The sequence below is a fragment of the Falco peregrinus genome, chromosome 2 (assembly GCF_023634155.1).
Source record: "Falco peregrinus isolate bFalPer1 chromosome 2, bFalPer1.pri, whole genome shotgun sequence".
In the NCBI taxonomy this organism is placed as follows: Eukaryota; Metazoa; Chordata; class Aves; order Falconiformes; family Falconidae; genus Falco; species Falco peregrinus.
In genome coordinates, this window is record NC_073722.1 from 115,068,418 (window position 1) to 115,087,661 (window position 19,244).

A 19,244-nucleotide genomic window follows, 5' to 3' on the forward strand; every position below is an offset into this window, starting at 1 on the left:
CAACAGTCGCAAGGTGGCTGCGATCATCAGGGAATACAGCAAAATTAGTTACTTTTTATTTAAAAGAAATAACATATTACAAATAAGTGTGCAAAACAATTTCTGTGGTTAAATACACATAAAAGCAACATGCAACCTTGACATCAAAATCTGCGTAGAAGTTAGTCCTTAGTATGTTACGTGATGCTACAAGAAACTTGTCAAATTTAGATTTGCAGCTAAATCTTAAAAGAGTGAACAGGTGTGGCAGAGTTGAAGCATCTGTGACATTCGATGGCAGCGGAGCAGGACGTTCCCCCCCCGGGTACTGGGTGCTGCGGAGCTTGTGGCCGTCAGGTCCTAGTTGTGTGTCTGTGCATTAGTTCAGCAGGAACTATTAATTGCCAGGTAACAATTTTGGGAAAGAGTTTACAAGTCAGTCAGTTTAGTCTAACCTAACTGTCCCTAGGCCAACAGCATTTAGTAAGCAACATATCCAACTAAAAAAAAAAATAAAAAAAAATTAAGTTTGCAAGTTTAAAGCCATCGCAGATGTTCATTTGTTGTGCTGGGTGTGTAAGTGGCCTGTCCCGTCCCCCAGCTGGGCCGGCTGTGGCGTTCCAGAGGGAATCGCCACTCCAGGAGCCCCGTGTGCCCGTCCCGAGCAGGGGGCAGCCAGTGCCCCGCTCTGCCTGCGGCCACCCAGTGCTGTTTGGCACCTTTGACAACTGGTGCTGATCACTCAGCTCCAGCGGGTGCATGTGAGCAGCAGCCTCTGGCCACACGACCCCCAGCCCCAGCGCACCCCAGCGCAGAGGAGGAGCGTGGCTCCGCGCTCGTCTCCCTTCCATTCCCCCGGGGCAGGGAAGGCAGCGCCCCTGCTCGCCCCTGCTCCTGTAGCCGAGCATCGACGTTGACTTGAGCGTGATCCCTGGTATTCCCCCCCACCCCCAGCCACTCGGCGGAAGTAAAGCAATGCCTAAAATCTTCAGTTTTCACCTCCCTTTTCTAAGGCTAGCTGTACTCTGTCCAGCCCCCGCGGGGTGGCAGGCACTCGTGTGGAACGGGAGTCATGGCACAGTTCAGGTAAGAGAAACCCAACAGGCACAAGCTTGTTGAAAGCCACCTCTTGAAAACTTGAGTTGATGACAGTAACCCAAAGAGATTTTAATGACGAATACTTGCAGAAATGAAAATAAACATATGTAGTCCACTACTTCAGAGCTTGTGATCACGTTGGGCCAGGCTTCTCAGTGAGGTCTGCTAAACTTGATCAGTATTAGACATTCGTACATGTCCCTCCAAAGCTGCGGCACAGCCAAGGCAGTACTTTGACCCCTGTGCTCCCCTCAACTCCGTCAGAGCTTGTCATCCGTCATTTCTAGAAACTGAGCATAGACGTCCCTTGAGCATTCCCCTTTTTGGTTGAATAAGAACTTGTAGTAGCTGCCATCCGCACAAATTGCTGCAATGGAAACACACGCGTTAGTTCCGCTGTCCCTGGAGCGCAGTTCTGCTCCTTTGGTTGGAGCTGACCTCGCCCACCACGAGAACTCCCGCAGTGCCTGTGGGCAGCACGGCCAGCCCAGCTCTGCACCCACTTCCCTCCAGCCCAGGCACCGCTCGAGCCTGCTCCCTTGGCGTGCCGAGCGGCCGGAGCGCTGCTCTCCGCCGACGCAGCCGTGCGGCACCGCCTCGCCCGAGCATTGGAGCCGCTGTAGTTCAAACCTGGCTCTCCCGACAGAACCTGGGGCAGCCGCCAGTACTTACCTATGACAGCGTTTGGCTCTGTTCCAAAGGCACAAATGCACGGAGAGCCTGAGGGAACCTGAAATTTGGAAAAACTCCATTTGGAACTGAAGTATTTGGGGAGAAAGCTGGCAGAGGCCAAACTGGAAGAGAGAGAGAGAAAAAAAAAAAAGCATAACAACTTAGTAAGGTGGTGACTTAGAACTGCTGGGACATGCGAACAAGTCGCAGCGTTCACACTAAGTGCTGCTTGATGGACTTTTTATTGTCTTCTTCCACGTACCGGCTACTACACACAGTTCTCCTTCTAGGGAAGGGAGACCCTACAACTGCCTTCTCGGCTTTATACTTTTAAGTGTCTGCAAAAACCGCCAGAAGGATTGATTGTCAGTAGAGACTGCTTTATGGGAAGTATCCCCAAAGTATGTTCCTGTTAAGACAGCCACTAAACCCCACCCTAACCTGCTGCTGGGAGTTACAGCTCCACAGAGGACAGCCGACACGGGGCCGCTGCTCTACAGTCCTCAGTCTGCACCATCACTCAAGCGCAGCAAATTAATCTCACCACCTCCAGTAGCGCAGGTATTTGTGACTCCTTGACAAGACCAGTGTTAAAAGGTCAAGAACCCCCTGCCCAGCCCCCCCCCCCCCGAGACTTCCGACTGGCTCAAACCCTACCTTGACTGCTTATTTCTTTTAGGGTCTTCTGCAGCAAAAATATGCACTGTGCCATGGTCGCTGGACACGCAGATGAGGGAAGCATCCTGATTGAAGTTAATACTGTAGAGAACAGAGACGGTTACAGTATTTACACATGCAAATGTGGATAACCCCACAGCGTGTGCCGGCACACACCGGCAGCAGCCGGCATACACAGCTCCCCTGCTGCAGGGGCCTAGAGGCGCTGCCAGCCCAGCAGGCCAGGGGCTGTGGCACGCAGGGGGTCACAGCTCCTCTCCTGGAGCAGCTGGGCCACCTCCACTGCAGAGCTACTGCGCTGCCAGGGTGACCAGCCCCTTCAGCCGTGAGCGGAGAGTGTGGCTCATCGAACTGGCACCAGCCGTGTGGGCCGTGCCACTGCTGCTGGAAGAAAACGCACGACCTCTCCCGTGGGGAGCGGGCAGGTATTGGAGAAAACGAGCCCCACCTGCCCCAGCACGGGGCTCGGCAAACGGCCCTTTACCCTCTCCAGGGAGAGCTGCTCCCTGCAGCGAGTTAAGAGTCAAACTTCTGCCTTGGGCTGTCGCGCGCAGAGCGGCGCGTGCTGTAACCAGCGCCCACTCGTCCGTCCCAGTCTCTCATCTCTCTGGGAAGCGTTACACTGCATCGCTGCATCCGCACACTGCGGTGCCAAGTCGGAGGGTGCCCCCAGCTCCCTTTTGTTGGGCGCAGAGGAGCGGGGCTGGCAGCACGCGCGTGTCTGCCCCAGCCCCTCCAACCTGCGCCAGGCTTCACCCAGCTGCCAGCCACTGCTCTCCGGTGAGCAGCGCCGGGCGGAGGGGAGGCGGCCAGGCCCAGCCAATTCTGCCGTGTGCCTGTGGCAGCGTGCCCGCCCCTGGCTTGTTGAAGCTGCCCTGGGTGCTGCTGGCCGGGGTGCCTCAGCACAGCGGCACCCGCAAGAAGACAAATAAGAAGCGATTAAACATACCAGTATATATTGGCTGCCTGTGATCCTCTTCGGAGCTCCTGAATTAAATGCCCTGATGAAGTATCAAATATTCTTATGAGGGTCCCCTTGAAAAGGAATCAAGCGTTACATTAGGAAAACCAGAAGGCTCTCACATCTGTTAATGCATCCTAAAATTCCATCTCTGCCCAGCATGCCTGTGTACGCCACCGGGGTTTTCATCTTGGTATATTTGAGAGAACCTCTCAGTTTTGGGGAAGAATACTCATCTCCCTCCACAGTATCACAACATTAGAATGCTTCGCTATACCATCTTGTTACTTAGCTGCTCGACTAAGTAAGCTCCTTCCACGTGACATTCTGAAGCACGAGTGCGGCCCTGGCATTAGTTTGCAAAGATTAGACTGGTGCAGCCTTTTGTGCCCAGGTTCTGTGAACCCTTTCTCTCTTGCTCCCCACAGCCAGCACTCTATGGTGCCATTTTTTTTTCCACCCGCTAATCAGGCTGTGGATCATCTTGCCTTCTAAGTAGTTCAGTTGAACTAATCTAGCAGAATTAGTTACCTGTCACATGCTCGTTATCTGTATTGATCCAAAGCTGAGAGACCCCATAACAGTCAGGTTACAGGCAGAATACTGCCCTGGAAACTGTACTGCAATTAAGAGTAAACGATGCTTGGCACCAGAGATGTAAAACACGTCAGCATATCCCAAATAACGTGCTCAACAATGCAGCAGTACTGTCGTCTGATGAAGAGCAGGTATAGATTGTCACCTACAGTTTGTGTTATAGACCTGGTTAATAAATGCGTCTCTCCAGTCACACAGCAGTAAGGAACAGAACCCAGCAGAGACAGGTTCAAGGAAACAGCAGCTTAGTTTTAAGACACCAGCTCGAGCTGTTGCTTACAGCGTGTCCGCTACGGCAGCGTGCTCTGTATGGCAGTGTGCCCCTTCTCCTGTTTCAGTCTGAAAATGCCATTTGAACTTCATGCAAAAAAAAGGAATGTCAATACAAATCCAGCAGATTGTTACTCTATTTAGCAATGGAGTTGGCAGTTCTAAGAGCTGTGTTTAGAAGACATGCAGTAATTAAGCATAGTTAAGAGAGGCTATGGCTGCATTTGCTTTTTTAAAACTTTTTAATTTGGCTTGTTGTTGGATTGATTTAATTTTCCCTTGAGAAACTCATTTCAGCTGAGTGGAAGAAGGTAGCGAGTGCTCAGCTCGCCTCAGGCGGATGGGTACCTCTGCCTTGCGTAACTTGGGACACTTTGGAACCCGCTGAACTTTGGGATATGACGCTCGCTAGCTTGGCTGCACTCAGGTTCCCACAGAGACGGCAGGTCTGTGACTTGCTTTGCGTTCTTCCTACATCCCTCTGCATCAGCACAGCCCAAAGGGATTCGTGCTGTGCAGTAACTTCAGGGGTTTGTCAGCGTGTTGTGCCCTTTGGCCCTACCGAACATATGACCACACACAATTTGGTAAATATTCCCAGAATCATTTTATCATCTACACTCTGTATGAAAACATCTGCAGAGTGTGTATGAGAAAGCGGCAGGCAGCACGCCTCCCTCCAGGGCCATAACAGGAGTTAGGCCACAGCAAAACTTAAGTCCTCCAGAATGCCAGTTCTTTAGCCTGTGGTTAAGGTGAATTTAAGCAGAAGATAACAAAGGTGAATGAACGGAAGTAACCTTCCCCCCATCCCCTTTACTTTTAAAATTAATAGTATTTATTGGAGAACACATGAAACATGTGAATTGCCTGGGCCAGATCTTATGCAAATGTCACTGAACGCTCATTGCTACAGTCAGCTACAACATGACCACCACCCTGGGCACAGCCTGGGGATTGCTCTTCGGTATCCCAAAGGAGCAGTAAAGACAAAGACAGACCGAGAATGGGTGTTTCAAGGAGGAGTCTTCCGGTTAGTGATTTCTATGCCTTTCCTACGAAAGGATGCGCCTTCCTATTTTAGAAGGACGTACTGCACTAGAACACACAGTAAGTCAGAGGTAGGAGGGTATTATTCTTACTTTTTCTGATGCCGTTGCAATTCTTGTTCCCTGCAGGTTTAAAGCTATACAGCTCAAGACTCCTTCGTGAGCCGGTATGTCTACAGGAGGCTTTTCTGTATTAGCCAGATCCACTATCTGCACATGCCCAGTGTGTGTTCCAGGAAATGCAAGAAGGGAATTATTACTATTTGGACAAAGGACACAGAGACCTAAAAGACAAGAAAACAAACAAACAAGAAGATAACAACTGTGTAGTTTCCATAACCAAATAAAGTTTTCAAACAAAGTTTCTAAAATATCAGTAACTTCAGAATAAAACATACATGTAGTAAATCAGAATTTCATTTTAATGGCTATTGCAGTATCCGTCCATAAGTGCAGAGCACAGAGAAGTAGGGGAGTAGCATAATTTTAACTTGCTCTCATCACTTTATTTCAAAGTTATCTAGTTGTGGTTATCCAAAATCTGGATGTTTTCAGAGATCAGCTCCATCAGTCTGTTACAGCAAAGCTATTTAAAAAAAAAAATAAAAAAAAAAAGTCTCCTTAGCAGCTCAAAAAGGGTAAGAGTTTATAATAGGCGATACTTTAGTTTCTCTTCCATCAGTAGAACCGATTATTAGTAATTCATGCTTGAACCTGGTTCTTACAGCACTTGCACTTTTTTTCTTCATAACTTTTTGCAGACCAGTTAAGGTAAATCACAATCCCTGCCAGGTGTTCTGCTGACACCAAGTAAATTCCTGCAAACTCAGTCCACAGCTCGCAGAGCAAGAGGTGGGTGTCACAAGAAACAACGTACTTCTGCACCTTCCACCCTGCACCAGCGGCCTGTACGTCAGCCAGCCTGCCAGACCTGCACTTAGCGCGGCCAGCCGTTCCATCGGCGCTTCTAGCGGGTGTGGAAACCTCCAAAGACAGGGACTCCAGGCCTAAGTAACCTCCTGGGTGGGGGCAGAACATCTTCCCCATGGCCAAGCTGATCCTCCCACTCCATCAAGCATGGCCAGCACCCCTCGTTCTACTGTCTGGTACCATCAAGAGGAGTTTGGCCCCATCATTTCCGTAACTGTCCTTCAGGTAGCTGTAAGCCACCAGCTGCCACCAGCCCATCGCAGCCTCCGCTTTACTTAAGTGCGCAGGCCCAGCTCCCTCGGCCTCCTCGGGCAGGCCGCGTGCACCTCCACAGCAGGGCCTGCTGTGCTGGGAGGCAGTCACTCACGCAGCTGTTCTACCCCCCAAGTTTCAGACCCTCCCTTACACCCCTGCTCTTAAGTGTGCACCTGCCACGGGAGCGTGCCCATCTCCCCCGCCTCGAGGCTCCCCTTCCAGACACACCTCCATTTTTCAGTAAATCCTACTGCAACAAACCCTTCGGTCACCCCCAGGCCCTATCCCTCCCGTGCCGACCGGAGCCTACAGCTGGCGTCACCGCACAACACGGTACTTAGCCCGTGGCACCAGTACTCGGCTTGGCTTGGGACAGATACCCTCTGCTCGTTTCAGCAAGAGACAGAGCCATACCTTGCTATTTATTTAAAAAGAACAGTATCAATTTGCTAATTAGGCGGGTTTTGATCCTGTAGAAAATAATTTGCTAGACAGTTCCAGCTCTATTAGAAAAGAGGAACGAGGCACTTCAGTTTGTGTTTATAATTAAGCCTTCAGCACAAAGTACCTCAAGTTTACAGGTTCTTTACAACAGAAAACATAGCTCTTATAGAAATCAAATCTATAACATAACAGGAGTACATGAAAAAGCTTTTCTGTGCCAAGTATAAAATGGTTATTAGAATTCATTAATAAACAAAAGCATCTTCAAAGGACACGACTATCATGCAGTAAGTTAACCATTTAATGATGTAATAGATAACTAATTCAGGCAGTTAAAGATAAATAGCGTGTCAAGAACAGAATAAACTTGCCTTCCATTCCCCAGCCCAGACACACAACTAACCTTTAGGGTTGTAGCAGGTTTCAAAGACGTGCAACTGGTGGGGATTGTGTGTGAATGTGAAAACTTTAATCATCGAGTCCAAGACTACCACAATTCTGAAACAGACAAGAAGTTCCTATGACTTGGGGTGGGTAAACAGGGACATTAATTCAGATTGACAAAGGATTTCAACTGATTTAATGGCTATACTCTCCCCCTTGTAAAAAACACACAACTGTGAGCCTACAAAGCACTTCCATCCAAAGCTGTGACAGCAGAACCCCTCCACCCACACATACACAGGCTCCAGCTGTTAACAGATGCTCTTGCTCTAGAGATCTGCTTGAAATTCCCTTCACTCCTAGAAAACAGCAGTAGGCATGTGAGAATGTTTCCCCACATTAGGGGGCCAGAAAGCCTTTTCCCCAAGGTTCCAGATACCAGTATACCCGAGCTGTGATCCGTTACACCTAATGCTTGCCCCCAAAAGCTTGTTCTACCTTTAATGGCTGGTGTTAAAGCTGGAACTTTTTCTTTCTACAAACCGCTGGAAATGAGTAAGTACAGCGTACAAAACAAAGCTGTGTGTTTGGAACATTTGCTGTACCTACCTATCTCTTCGCAGCTTAACTGCTTTGACTTCTGTCGAAAACTCTATCTCAATGACAGTCTTCTTCTTCAGGTCATCCCAGATCATCACTAGAACAGCGCAGAGATAACATTAGATCACCAAGGTGTATCTAAGATCCACACTGTCTCCCTTATAACAACCTCTTGTGTCTGAGAAGGCTAATCAAGAGGTGCACCCAACAGCTGAGCAGCTACAGAGCAGCATCCTGCTAAGCAGAAGGTACTTAGCTACTACATATCAACCCACTCTTTCACGCAATGAATCACACAGGTAGGAGCTGCTAAAATCTAACCACAAAAGCTGACAATAAAAATACATTTTTCTAAGACAATCAGCTTTTCTGTTTTGCTTTGCGGGTTATCAAAGAACTAAGGCAGCAGTCAGAAAGTGTAGCATGTTCTCCTACAAAGCTTGCCAGCCAGGGACCTTGTCCCCCTCAGGCTGCTGAGCCAGAGTCCCTTTGCCAAGTTAACTGTGAGTGGTCAGGATGTCATTACCAGGTCTTGGAGACTGGTCATGGCAGATAAACACCTGTTAACGCTGCACCAGTAGCAATGCAACTTAACTTCACTATGTTTACTTAAACCTGCTGCAACATCCCCTATAACCTTCAGAATACCAGACCCAGCTCAAGGCATTTGGTTTGGGAGTTCTTTGGGCAGTTTCACACAGAGCAAGGCAAACATTTACAACATCCATCCCTCGAGACTCACCTTTGTTGGGTGGGTACTTCGGCTTTTTTCCTCCACCTACTAGTGCTAAATAGTTGCAACGAAATAACATTTCGACATGGCCAACACCACCTTCTAGAAATTCTGGAAGACAAATGTATTTTATTAGTGTCAGAACCTCTTAAAATGCCATCTATTTTTTACCACAATTACAAGAAAAGCTGGCATTATCTAGCACATCTCTTGGGCACCTGAGAAGAATAGTATCTTCCTACCCTGGCTGACCTTAAAAACCAGAAAATCCTCCAAGAGTGACAGACAGGAAATCTTAACTAAAAGGGCAGGACTTTTTTGTTTGTTTGATTATATTTTTTTTTGGTGCTTGTTTAAAATTAGGATTCTCAGCAAAGTTATTTTTCACAGCAATGAAGATCACTACTGTTGTTACAGGCCTCGTTTTCATTTACAGAAAAAAACGCAGCAAGGTTTAAAAGTGATATTAAAACATGCTGCATGAGAGGAGATCAAGCAGCAGCATCATGGCAGCTTGGTAATTTCTGTAAGAGAGTGGGTGTGTAAGTATGTTTACAAAGACTGTCCAGTTTGCTCAGATTCATTCCTCTCACACACACACACGTATTTCAAGGCTGGTGTTGCTCTATTATGCTAATGCCACGCATTTAGAAAAACACCAACAGTATTCATTAGCCATGAACCTTTTTATTTGCACGGAAATTTGTCTTTATAGACTTCGAGGATTTGAGGAAAGGTGGCAAACGCACATAAATATAACTGACGTACACAACTCTAGTGCTGTTTTCTGGAGCAAACCCATAGCTGTTAGTAAAGGTAAGAAATACGGTCCAGCTCCAGTGAGCCCCCATTCAGTGATGCAGGAAACATAGGGAAAGCAAAACAGATCGGCTGGCACAGCAGCTTCTCATTTAAGGGTGGGTTTTTTTCTTTTTAAGCATCAACTGCAGAGGAAGTAGAATGCGCTATGCTTACGGTGCAGGTGGAAGAAAAACGTATCAGCCAGAGCCTTTTATAACAGAATATTTCTATTTGATGACATTTGAGTGGGGTCTTGGCTTTGTTTACGTAGCTTAGAGGGATGCCTGGCACTCCACTGAGGAGAGGGAACTGAACTGCCAGGAGAGGCCGTAACTCTGGCTTTCAAGGTAGATGAGCAGAGGTAAAAGCAAACTTCTCCTTTAAAAGGCTGTCCAATACCTCCATGCACGGGCAGGTTGCAGTGGGGAAGGTGGACAAAACTCTTTCAAAGCTAGAGAAAAAACTGAAGTTTTACAAGGACTCAAGAGAGACCTACTGTCAGAAAAAGGGATGGGAGAAAACAGCCGAAGTGTCTGAGAAGCTGGGAGGAAGCACTACCATGGAAAGATGCAGACATATCCACGAAGGGTAAGACAAGGGAGGTTCAGTTAGACGTTAAGCAGCACTGCAGTACATCTGGATGAAGAATTTACGTTGGGACCTGAGCATACAACAATGCCTGGAAAGATATTCCTACTGGAGCAGTGAAGCCCTGGATGTCTTACAAGCCCTTGTGGTTTCTTTCCAACACTTCTGAGTGCCGAGCTTCCTTCCTGAACAGTTGTATTTGGACACTACCCACTTGTGCACCAGATCCTCCTCTTTAACTCCATTAAAGCATTTAAAGCACAAAGCACATTTTATTACCAAGTGGTATTATCACCGCAACAAAAAGTCTTAAAATATTTATGAATGATAACCCAAGACAATTTAAGAACACGCAATGTGTTCTGAATCTATGTTAGAACACTTTAATCATTACCTTTACAGTTCTGACAGGTGATGCTTGGATGGGGAATTTAATGGAACCCCTCGATGCAAGACAGACAAGCCACGGTGTAACTGTTAAGACTTAGTTTCATACCCGGTTACAGAAATCAAACAGAGAAGCTCTATCTGGGACCATCTCAGGTAGGTTTAAATACACATGAAAGATGAACAATATTTCTCTGTGTACCTATGCAGCCAGTACAGCCTGACCTCTCAGAATCCACAGGAAAAAGGCAATCTGACTCATAAGAAACATTTCACCACAGGAATCCTGGAAGTATGTCCAGAGCTACTGGCAGGGACAGAGCTGACAAAGAACTCAATAGGACTTCAAGCTGAATTCTGACCCTTTTAGCATGCTATCACAGATGACAGCCCCAAGACATGTTGCTTATGGAATAATTTACTATTACGAATAGAAAATACCTAATCAGCTTTGGCCACACGAACAGTGACTAAAATCTGTTACAGCACCAAAAGTGAAAGCATGCCTGGTTTCATAGGAAATGCTATTTTAAATGCATTTTTTCTTTCATTAAAACCTTTTTATCACCACAGGCTGGAAGTGCTAGGGAACCTGTTCAGCACAGCAGCTTTTTTTTTCCTATATTTAGGGTTAGGATAACAAGGCTAGGTTTCATTTTCCCTTATTTTGATTCAGTTACGTTTGCCTTCTGAGCAAAAGCCCCACTACTTGTTAATATAACTCATCTAGTAATTTCTGTTAAGACATGTTAGTAGGTTTACCACCTTAAGATCCTCCCAAATTTTTTAAGCATACAGGGACTATAAGATTTAGAGCATTAACGGTCTAAGCTTACAGTGCTCTTGCAAGCAATACTCTAAGCAAGTACCAGAACTGTTACATTCAGATCCCCCGTAAAAAGGCAGTGCTCTTATCGTGCTAGACCATCCAGGTTACTGCACAAGAACAGCACAGCTTCTCGATGGCACGCAATAGCACTGCAGCCGGCAACTCTTCTCCCACTTGTGAATAACTAGGCAACTGATCTCCTATTCAGGACTACAAACATTAGCAACAGCTAACACAATTCAGCCTTTGCAAGAAGGTGAGAGAAACTCACCATCAGCCAGCTTTATGCAAATTAACTGCACCTAGACACTGGACCAGGCAGTGGCATAAGTGAGAGTTCCTTTGGGACCAGCATGGACTTCCTTTCTTGAGGCTTTATTCAAAGCCTTCCAGTGATGAAACAGTGAAGGCTAAGCAAAAATCTTACAGGGAAAAAAAATAAAAATGAGGAGGCTGAGCTTCCAACACAGAGCTAGCATGTTATAATAAGTAAGCACTTTACCTTGTTTCTCTTTTTCTTTGAGTGGATCTGCATTATAAACTCGGAATCCATTTTCCATTCCACATGCAAAGCATCCTGTAGTAAAAAGCACATATATATATACACACACACATATACAGTAAATGCAAGATACACTCAAGAACTAAGCAAGAGCCAGAGGGTTAAGACAGCATCACTCAACTGCTTTGTTAAACTCAAGCTGAAGACCACTTGCAGGCTTTGTTAGTGATTGCAAGTGAAAACTGTTCACAGAAGTTGTCCTCTGCGCTGGCCTCTATGGCAAGTTCTCAGTATTCTTTTTACACAGGTGAGAAATCAATGGAAGGAAAGGAGAGCAATTCCCAACCCATCTGTATCCTATCCCATGCACTACAGAGGGAAAGAAACCTGCATTTTAACCGTTATGGTCCAACGGTCATCATGAAGCAAAAGCCCTCTGTTCTTACTCAAGCTGAATTTACACCATGATTAAGATTATATGAAGTATGAGCCATTGCTCACGTTTCCACAGCAGAGGGCTTCTCAAACACAGTTTTTCAGAACTATCTAATGAGAGCTTTCTACTGTCAGATACCAACAATTCTGTGCCAACTGCTTAAGCTTAAACCAGTGAATGATTAGAAGCCAGACTAAAATACTCTGGAAAATAATTCTAGTTCCTTTTATGTATAGAATTATCCATGTGCTTTTTTAATGAAATCTGTCACAGTATCCTGTCCTGCTGTTTTACTTGCTAATGGGTGAATGCAGTTATTAATATACAGAAATGCCAGTGTGAAGTTAGAGCAATTACAAGTCATTAAGAAGCAGCTACTGTTGCTAGAGGCAAACTGATGGAAGATCAGTTGCTACACAATTTACGTGCACTGTATCAAAAATCCAGTTAAGATCTTCAAAGTACTGGAAGACAGATATTCAAATTAGTTTGGTTTTATTCTTATGCACTCCAATGACTGCAATGATTTGAACCCCATGAATAAAATTGAGGAGCTATGTCTAAATGCACCCCTTCCCCAAACTCTGTACCCAAAAATCACAGGGTGGGTGGGGAAGGAAGTTTTCATTCTTAACATAAGGTCTCCATCCCATCTGCCGATAGCCAGGTGACCCATGATCTCCCACACCCAAGACTGGACTGGTTTGCTGTGGAGCGATGGCTCAGCAGCTGGCAAAAAGGCTCAGACTGCAAGAGACTGTTTCAGGTATTCCTGGTGTTAACGGTCACAAACGGCCAGCAACGGTCCCTGCAACACAGGCAACTAACAGTCTTTGTGGTCTGCATAAAAACCATAAAAAAATACATCACATATGCTCACTGAATAGCAAGCGAGCAACATTCAATACATGTCTTCCGCTGCTCATAGCTTGATGCAGGTTAAGAGGTTGGAAGAAACAATATAATTGGTGACATCTTAGTTCTGTGTTATAATAAAACAGAAAAAATATGTTCTTTCTTGCGTAACAATACAAAAATGTATAATAAACTTGATCTTGATAACTATATTAGTTTTAAACCTCCATAATTCGGGGAAAAAAAATGCAGCCATTTTGAAATTCCTTTTTAATACTTCCAAGAGTTTAATTCCAAGTGGGACCACTGTAAAAAAAATACACCCAACCAAAAAAGCGTAACCAACCAACCAAAACCCAAGAGCAACAAAAAACAATAAAAAAAAAAAAAGGTCATCACACATCCTCTGCTTTACAGACCAGTATCTTATGAGGTGTGGGGGTTTTGGCAGTATGTTTGGCAACATCCTTAGGGTTCCTATTCACTGAACTCACAGATACAAAGGAAAAACTACTACAATCCATCTCCACACCCTTCAATGTAAAAAGGAAATAAATTAACTCTTATTTATAGTCACAGACCCAACATACCAGGCTGTTCTAACAGTACAACAGTTTAGCTAAACAGTGAAGAAGAAAAAAGAAAAACACACAAAACCCCCTACTCCCTCAACTCAACTTCACCCTGTCCACAATTTTATAATAAATTACGTGCAGAAGTTCTTGTTTACAAATGTAAACACACACCAGAGTGGTTAACAAGAGTATAATAATTACACAAAGATCAGTAAACACATTGAAATAAAATTAATATGGTTAACTTAAAAGCATCTATCTCCTCCCTGCTCCGTGCATCACACTTCAGTTTGCTCTGCCAGTCAGTACGTAAGGGTGTGAAGCACAGCACCAACACGCTGCCCCCTCGTGCAGTATACTTTACTGGGACAGCTAGAAAGCAAATCACAATGGAAACATTTCTCTCTCCATAAAACAATACTGTACAGGATGTGAACTAACCTGTTTCTGGTAGCTGTAGTGTATAGCCACATAATTATTTTTCCAGTGACAGTTTTATAACACAATATTGTACTTCCAGGAGAGACAAAGGAGGGGGATGCTGAAAGTGTTCTATAGTAAAGGAGCACTGTAAAGTTTTACTTGTGTTAATACCAGCAGCTTATAACAAACCCAAATGGAGCATTCCTGATGCAATAAAACGCAGACACTACATTTCCTACACCACCACTACAGCTCTTCTGCAGGGCTAGCCTCGTGACTAAGATGTAGGCTGCTTTTAATGCCTTGGGAATACCTACGTTTTAACTGGAGACAGGGAATGTGAGCAACAGTGATACTGCCCACACAGTCAATCGTTACTGACAGAGATACAAAGGTCTCCATCACAGCAGCCTCTGAGCCAAACTAGAGAAAGAACTCATTTAAGTAGATTACTGCTACTCATTCGATTCCAGGTTACAGGAACAGCTTTGGAGCCCAGCGTTTCCCATCTGACTGACCCCAGAATTTACCAGTGGCATCACAAACCTGACTGCTACGGCTTGTAAGCTCTTATGTATCAGAGAGCTGCAGAGGGGCTGCCAAAAGAGGGAATTGCTGCAATAATAGCTATGCTTTCTCCCACAGAAAGTTAACATCTCATTTTAGGAGGGGACACACATGCTGTCAAAGAGCCCCTGACAGAAGACAACTCAGATACTTTAAATAAATAATTGATTACAGAATTATTACCCTAACCTGCAGTTGTGCTTGTTCCTGCAGCAAAAGCACTATTCGCCCACAGCCCCAGTGAGGCCACAGTGAGCTTTGTTCTTATAAAAACAAAGAAAAAGGAAGGGTTAAATTAATGACTAGCCTAGAATATGCCACCAGCTGAAGTGGGCATGCTAATGTAAAGGAATCTGCAGGCTTTAGGGCCTGAGATCCAGAAACTGCAACAGTGAAGGCTAGGGAAGTGACTATGACAGGCGCAGTTCCTACCACGTTATTTTCCCTTACTACAGCAAATTTTCTCTAAAGCCATAAAAGCACAGGATCCTACTAATACTGATGGGGTCCTACAGCTAACTAAGCATTTCAGTCCACTACAGAAGATGAAATGAACGAGCCAAGTGTTTCAACACCAAAACGAGTCCACACCTCAGCTTTTAAAACAGCCTTAGACTACAAAGGTGACACAAGGGAAATTTGTCAGAAATTTACACATACACTTTCTGGTATGGTAATTTATTATGATGTTAAGTCTATTCGTTTCTGTAAAGCACTTTAATGTCCTTCTGAAAGCATTAGAAGAGCGCCTGAAACGAGGAGTATACCAGCTTGAGTTTAAGAACCTAAAGTCAGAGTATTCTGCTTTAAAACAACTGAAAAACCTGGCAATATGTGCCTTCCATTTTTTGGGTTACATTGTATTTCTATATTGGATGCCTTTGCCACTTCTTGTTTTTAAATTAAAAAATAAACAGAATCACCCAAAACACAGTAAGGGAAGCACATTTCAGAAAAACTGCAGATGCTAGCTTTATCACTTGTCAGTCATGGAAGTTAAGACTTGGAAAGACTTATTAGATCATTCCTCCCACCTTCCCATCATTATGGGATTGGCTAGTCTTAAATTACTAAGAAATTAGGTTATTGTGACAATATATGCAGACACCCACACTATACTAAGCTTCAGCACTCAAATGACTCATATTTCTATTTTTGGTAGAAGCAATAAGGAAGAAGTGAGCTTTTCCTCTTACCTACTCTTCTTTGAGCAGCCAAAAAACGACCTATCCTTTAACACTTTAAAAAGGCTCTAAACTAGTAAAAAGTTAGCATGCTACCTACAATTCAAAAGTTATCATTCATAAGCAGGAGAGCTCCAGGAGCCTGCAATGAAAGCCTAACATGTTTTTCCTTCAAGCTTTTGTTGTTATTCAATAGGCTGGCCAGGCTGGGTAAGATGGGATTTGAATACTGTCAGCTCACAGATTCCCAAGACAAATCCCTTAATGTCACATCCAATGTACCTTATTAAAAAAAAAAAAAGTGTTTATTTTGCATTTACTGCTACAGAGTTTAAGGAAGCCTCTGCAACAAGGAACAAGTTTTAAACACCAAAATTATGTTCTAAAGGCATTTTTGCAGTAAAAGAGAAGATTACCTTCTTACACAGTTCTCTGTATAACCCAGCCCCATCACAGGCCAAGCATCAAACATTACCGCTTCATTACAGCCCCCTGCAGATCTGAAATGAAGCTCATCCTCACAAATCTCTTTTTCCACCTCTGTTGCAACTGCAAGATGAAAACAAGTACAAACAGAGCTGCTGGAAAACAAACTATTCTATTGTTTTCAAGTCAACAGGATAGCATGAAGAGAGTTACCAAAAAGCTCACTTCATTAGCAACTTGATATGCTACTGACAAAACGTCATCAGAGATGTCAAAACTAAAAACAACAGAATAATTCGTTGTTATTTGTTCAATTTATAATTGAAGTCTACACATGACTTCAAAAGCATCAGCAACAGGTATATGAACTACAGCCTACAATGACAGAAGCTGCAAGATGGTCTTAGGCAAGAGTATTACTTGTTACGACAAAAGGATGTTTCAAAATTATGACCTTCTATTCCTTATTCCACAAAAATGACACTTACTCATGAGACTAGTGCTATTTTTGTATGGCAAAAGCAAGACGAGGCGTATGCACCCCTTTCCTAGAAAAGGGCCTTCCCCTTTCTTACAAAAAAAGAAAATGAATAAACCAAGCATACAGTGAAGCTTTTCAGCAGTCCCTGTATCTGCACTTGTCTGCCAGTATGACCAGTAGTTTTATCCGGAATTTTTAAAATACAAATGAGGCAACCGGAAACAAAAATAAGTTACACCACTGATTTTGAATGCAAAGTGCTTACGCTGAGAAAGGGATATTTTGCGAGTTACCTTTTCAGTAACGCAATTCCAAAAGAACATCCCTCTGAGCACAGGTTTGAAGGCAGACACATGCAGCTCCTCAAGGGAGGCTCGCCTGTTCTAAGCGGTGCAACTCGCAGCAAGCACCACACGGCCGCTCGAGGGGCGGATGGATTGAGGATCACATTGAACGCGGCTGCTGCCCCTCCTCCCCCGCAGCGGCCGGGTCCAGGCACCGGAGCCACAACCGCAGGCCGGTCCCGCAGCCCCCGCCAGCACAGCCCCCCGGCTCCCCGGGGCAGGGCCCGCACCACCACGGCAGCGACCCCGACCGGCCCCGGGCACTCCGCCAGCCGCAGCCGGGCCGCCCGCGCCCCCCGGGACGGGCCCTCCGGCGGGGACCGCCCACGCCCGGTGCCGGTCACCCAGCGCGGCCGGGAGCGGCGGCAGGCCCGGCCCCAGCGCCGCGCTCCCTCACCGGCCAGGGGCGGCCACCTCCGCCGGGCTGCGGGCTCCCGCCGCCTCCCCAGGGCCGAGCCCGGCGCCTCAGCGCTGCCGCCCCGCGCCCGGCGAGGCCCGCTCCCCTCACGGCGCCGCGCCCCGCAGCCCTCCCACGGCGCGGCCCGGCCCCGCCACCTCACCGTGGTCCTGGTTGAAGCCGGCGTAGAGCAGCCCGTTGCCGTGCGGGTTGGCCGGGAGCAGGTTCATGGCTCCTGCCCGTTCGCGTCCGCCCGCCGCCCTTTAAACCATGGCGACGCCCGCCCGCCTCAGCCCCGCCGCGGGAGCCCGCCCCAGCCGAGCCGAGCCGAGCCGAGCCGAGCCGCGGCGGACAGGCCGCCCGCTGCTTCCGACCGCGCCAGGCAGCCCCGCCGAGCGCAGAGGCCATCCACCCGCGGGTGAGGAGCGCCGAGCGATCGAGCGGCGCCACGCCCCTGCGGCCGGGCGGGAATGGCGGCTGCGCCTGGCGCTGAGGCAGCTGCGGCTGGGCGGGAGGAGGAGGGTCTGCGCCCCCCGGACCCGCCTCTGGGGAAGGGATTGTCTCAGGGGCTGCTGCCGGGAAGGGTGCGCGGGGGCAGGCACAGGGCCTCGCTGCGGGGAACGTGGGGCTGGGGCCTGCCCCGCAGCGCTCTCGGGGCTCCTGAGCACTCGGGCCCGTAGCTTCACCCCCGAGCCCCCTGCATGGGCCTGGCAGGACCCTGGGAGCCCCCCCCCCCCACGGGGGTGCCCCCACCTCACGGGGGATCGCCCCGGACTCCCCCGAGGCCAGACCAGGGCTGCAGGGCCGGCTGGAGCCTCCACCCCCGCAGGGGTTCAGGGCAGTGTAGCCCCCGGGCCTCCTCCCAGGTCTGATGGACTATTTAGTAGAAAGCTCTCACTTAAAAGTATTAAAATAAACAAGTATTAGACTAGTACTAACGGAAGAAATACAGTTAGCATATGCTAAAATGGGGGGTGCCCTGACTTGACCAAGAAAACGCAAACCACAAAACCCAAACGCAAACCCTACCACCCCCAGGAAACCCCCAAGCACTTCAAAACTGGGAAGTTTTCAAGACCCCAGACCCTGAGCAACCTGAGCAGAGTTCAATAGTGAATTTACTTTAAGCAAGGTGATGGACCCTGTGGGCTGCTGAGGTCCAGCCTCAATTCGTTCATAGCTGAAAGCCCACGCTGTGTGCTCACACCAGCGCCAGCTATTCCGTATCTTTCACATGCATTCACTTTTCTATACTTGCTCTGTGCCTTCCACGTCAATGGCTTGATGTACTTCAGATTTGTCCGCTGTTTGCAACTTACTACAGCTTTTCAGTTCACAATGGCTCGCACAGTCCTGCAGCGACCTGCAGTGACCACTTGGTACTGCACTTACTCTTTGTGCACTCATCTATATTAAAAAACGATCAGACTGCAGCTTTAGAAGGTTTTGTCTCCTCAGCCAGTCATGAGACTTGAATACATGAATTAACAAGCAAGGAGTGCTGCTCTAGCCTCTCCTTCGTACCTTGTCTTCGTGTGGCTGGCAGGAGGAATAAAGAATCTGACCTTGAGGACACACACGTCCATGCTAACGCTCCCTCCAGCTAGGCGTACGTACTGCATATCAGATACGGAACCAAACTAATGGCCGGGTGGCTGCCGAGGCCAGGACTGTAATTTGGAACAAAGTTAAAGCAGGACGGCAATGCGCAGAAAGAGAACCCGTCACCCTGTGCCCAGCCACCAGTGAAACCACCAGACCGCTCCCCAGGCACGGATGTCTCCCGCTCAGGTTTAACC

General features: G+C 47.0%; 1 protein-coding gene across 4 annotated transcripts; it reads right to left on the minus strand.

The window, feature by feature from the left end:
• Positions 1–34: 34 nt before the first annotated feature.
• WDR45B (WD repeat domain 45B) lies at positions 35–17,840 on the minus strand. 4 transcript variants are annotated; one of them, XM_055797199.1, is made up of 11 exons: positions 17,609–17,836; positions 16,214–16,346; positions 11,758–11,832; positions 8,660–8,761; positions 7,927–8,014; positions 7,337–7,431; positions 5,398–5,588; positions 3,377–3,462; positions 2,407–2,508; positions 1,750–1,871; positions 35–1,444 (listed from the first exon to the last, which is right to left on the minus strand). In XM_055797199.1, the coding sequence occupies exons 3-11, from the start codon at positions 11,813–11,815 to the stop codon at positions 1,338–1,340; spliced, it is 951 nt and encodes a 316-aa protein (XP_055653174.1). In that variant the 5' UTR covers positions 11,816–11,832; positions 16,214–16,346; positions 17,609–17,836; the 3' UTR covers positions 35–1,337. The 4 variants fall into 4 exon arrangements, with proteins under 4 accessions (XP_055653174.1, XP_055653173.1, XP_027634947.1 ...); XM_055797198.1 differs by lacking the exon at positions 16,214–16,346 and having other exon boundaries at positions 17,609–17,839; XM_027779146.2 differs by lacking the exons at positions 16,214–16,346; positions 17,609–17,836 and adding an exon at positions 11,527–11,677.
• Between the last annotated feature and the right edge of the window lie 1,404 nt (positions 17,841–19,244).

What these genes read in the sequence shown, in the direction of transcription:
- WDR45B (XM_055797198.1), bottom strand. Translation starts at nt 17,675, where the DNA reads ATGAACCTGCTCCCGGCCAACCCGCACGGCAACGGGCTGCTCTACGCC. An exon ending in CGGCTTCAACCAGGACCACG is followed by an intron (nt 11,833 to 17,608) that starts GTGAGGTGGCGG and finishes TTTTTACTACAG; the next exon opens with GATGCTTTGCATGTGGAATG. An exon ending in CAAAGAAAAAGAGAAACAAG is followed by an intron (nt 8,762 to 11,757) that starts GTAAAGTGCTTA and finishes TTTGTCTTCCAG; the next exon opens with AATTTCTAGAAGGTGGTGTT.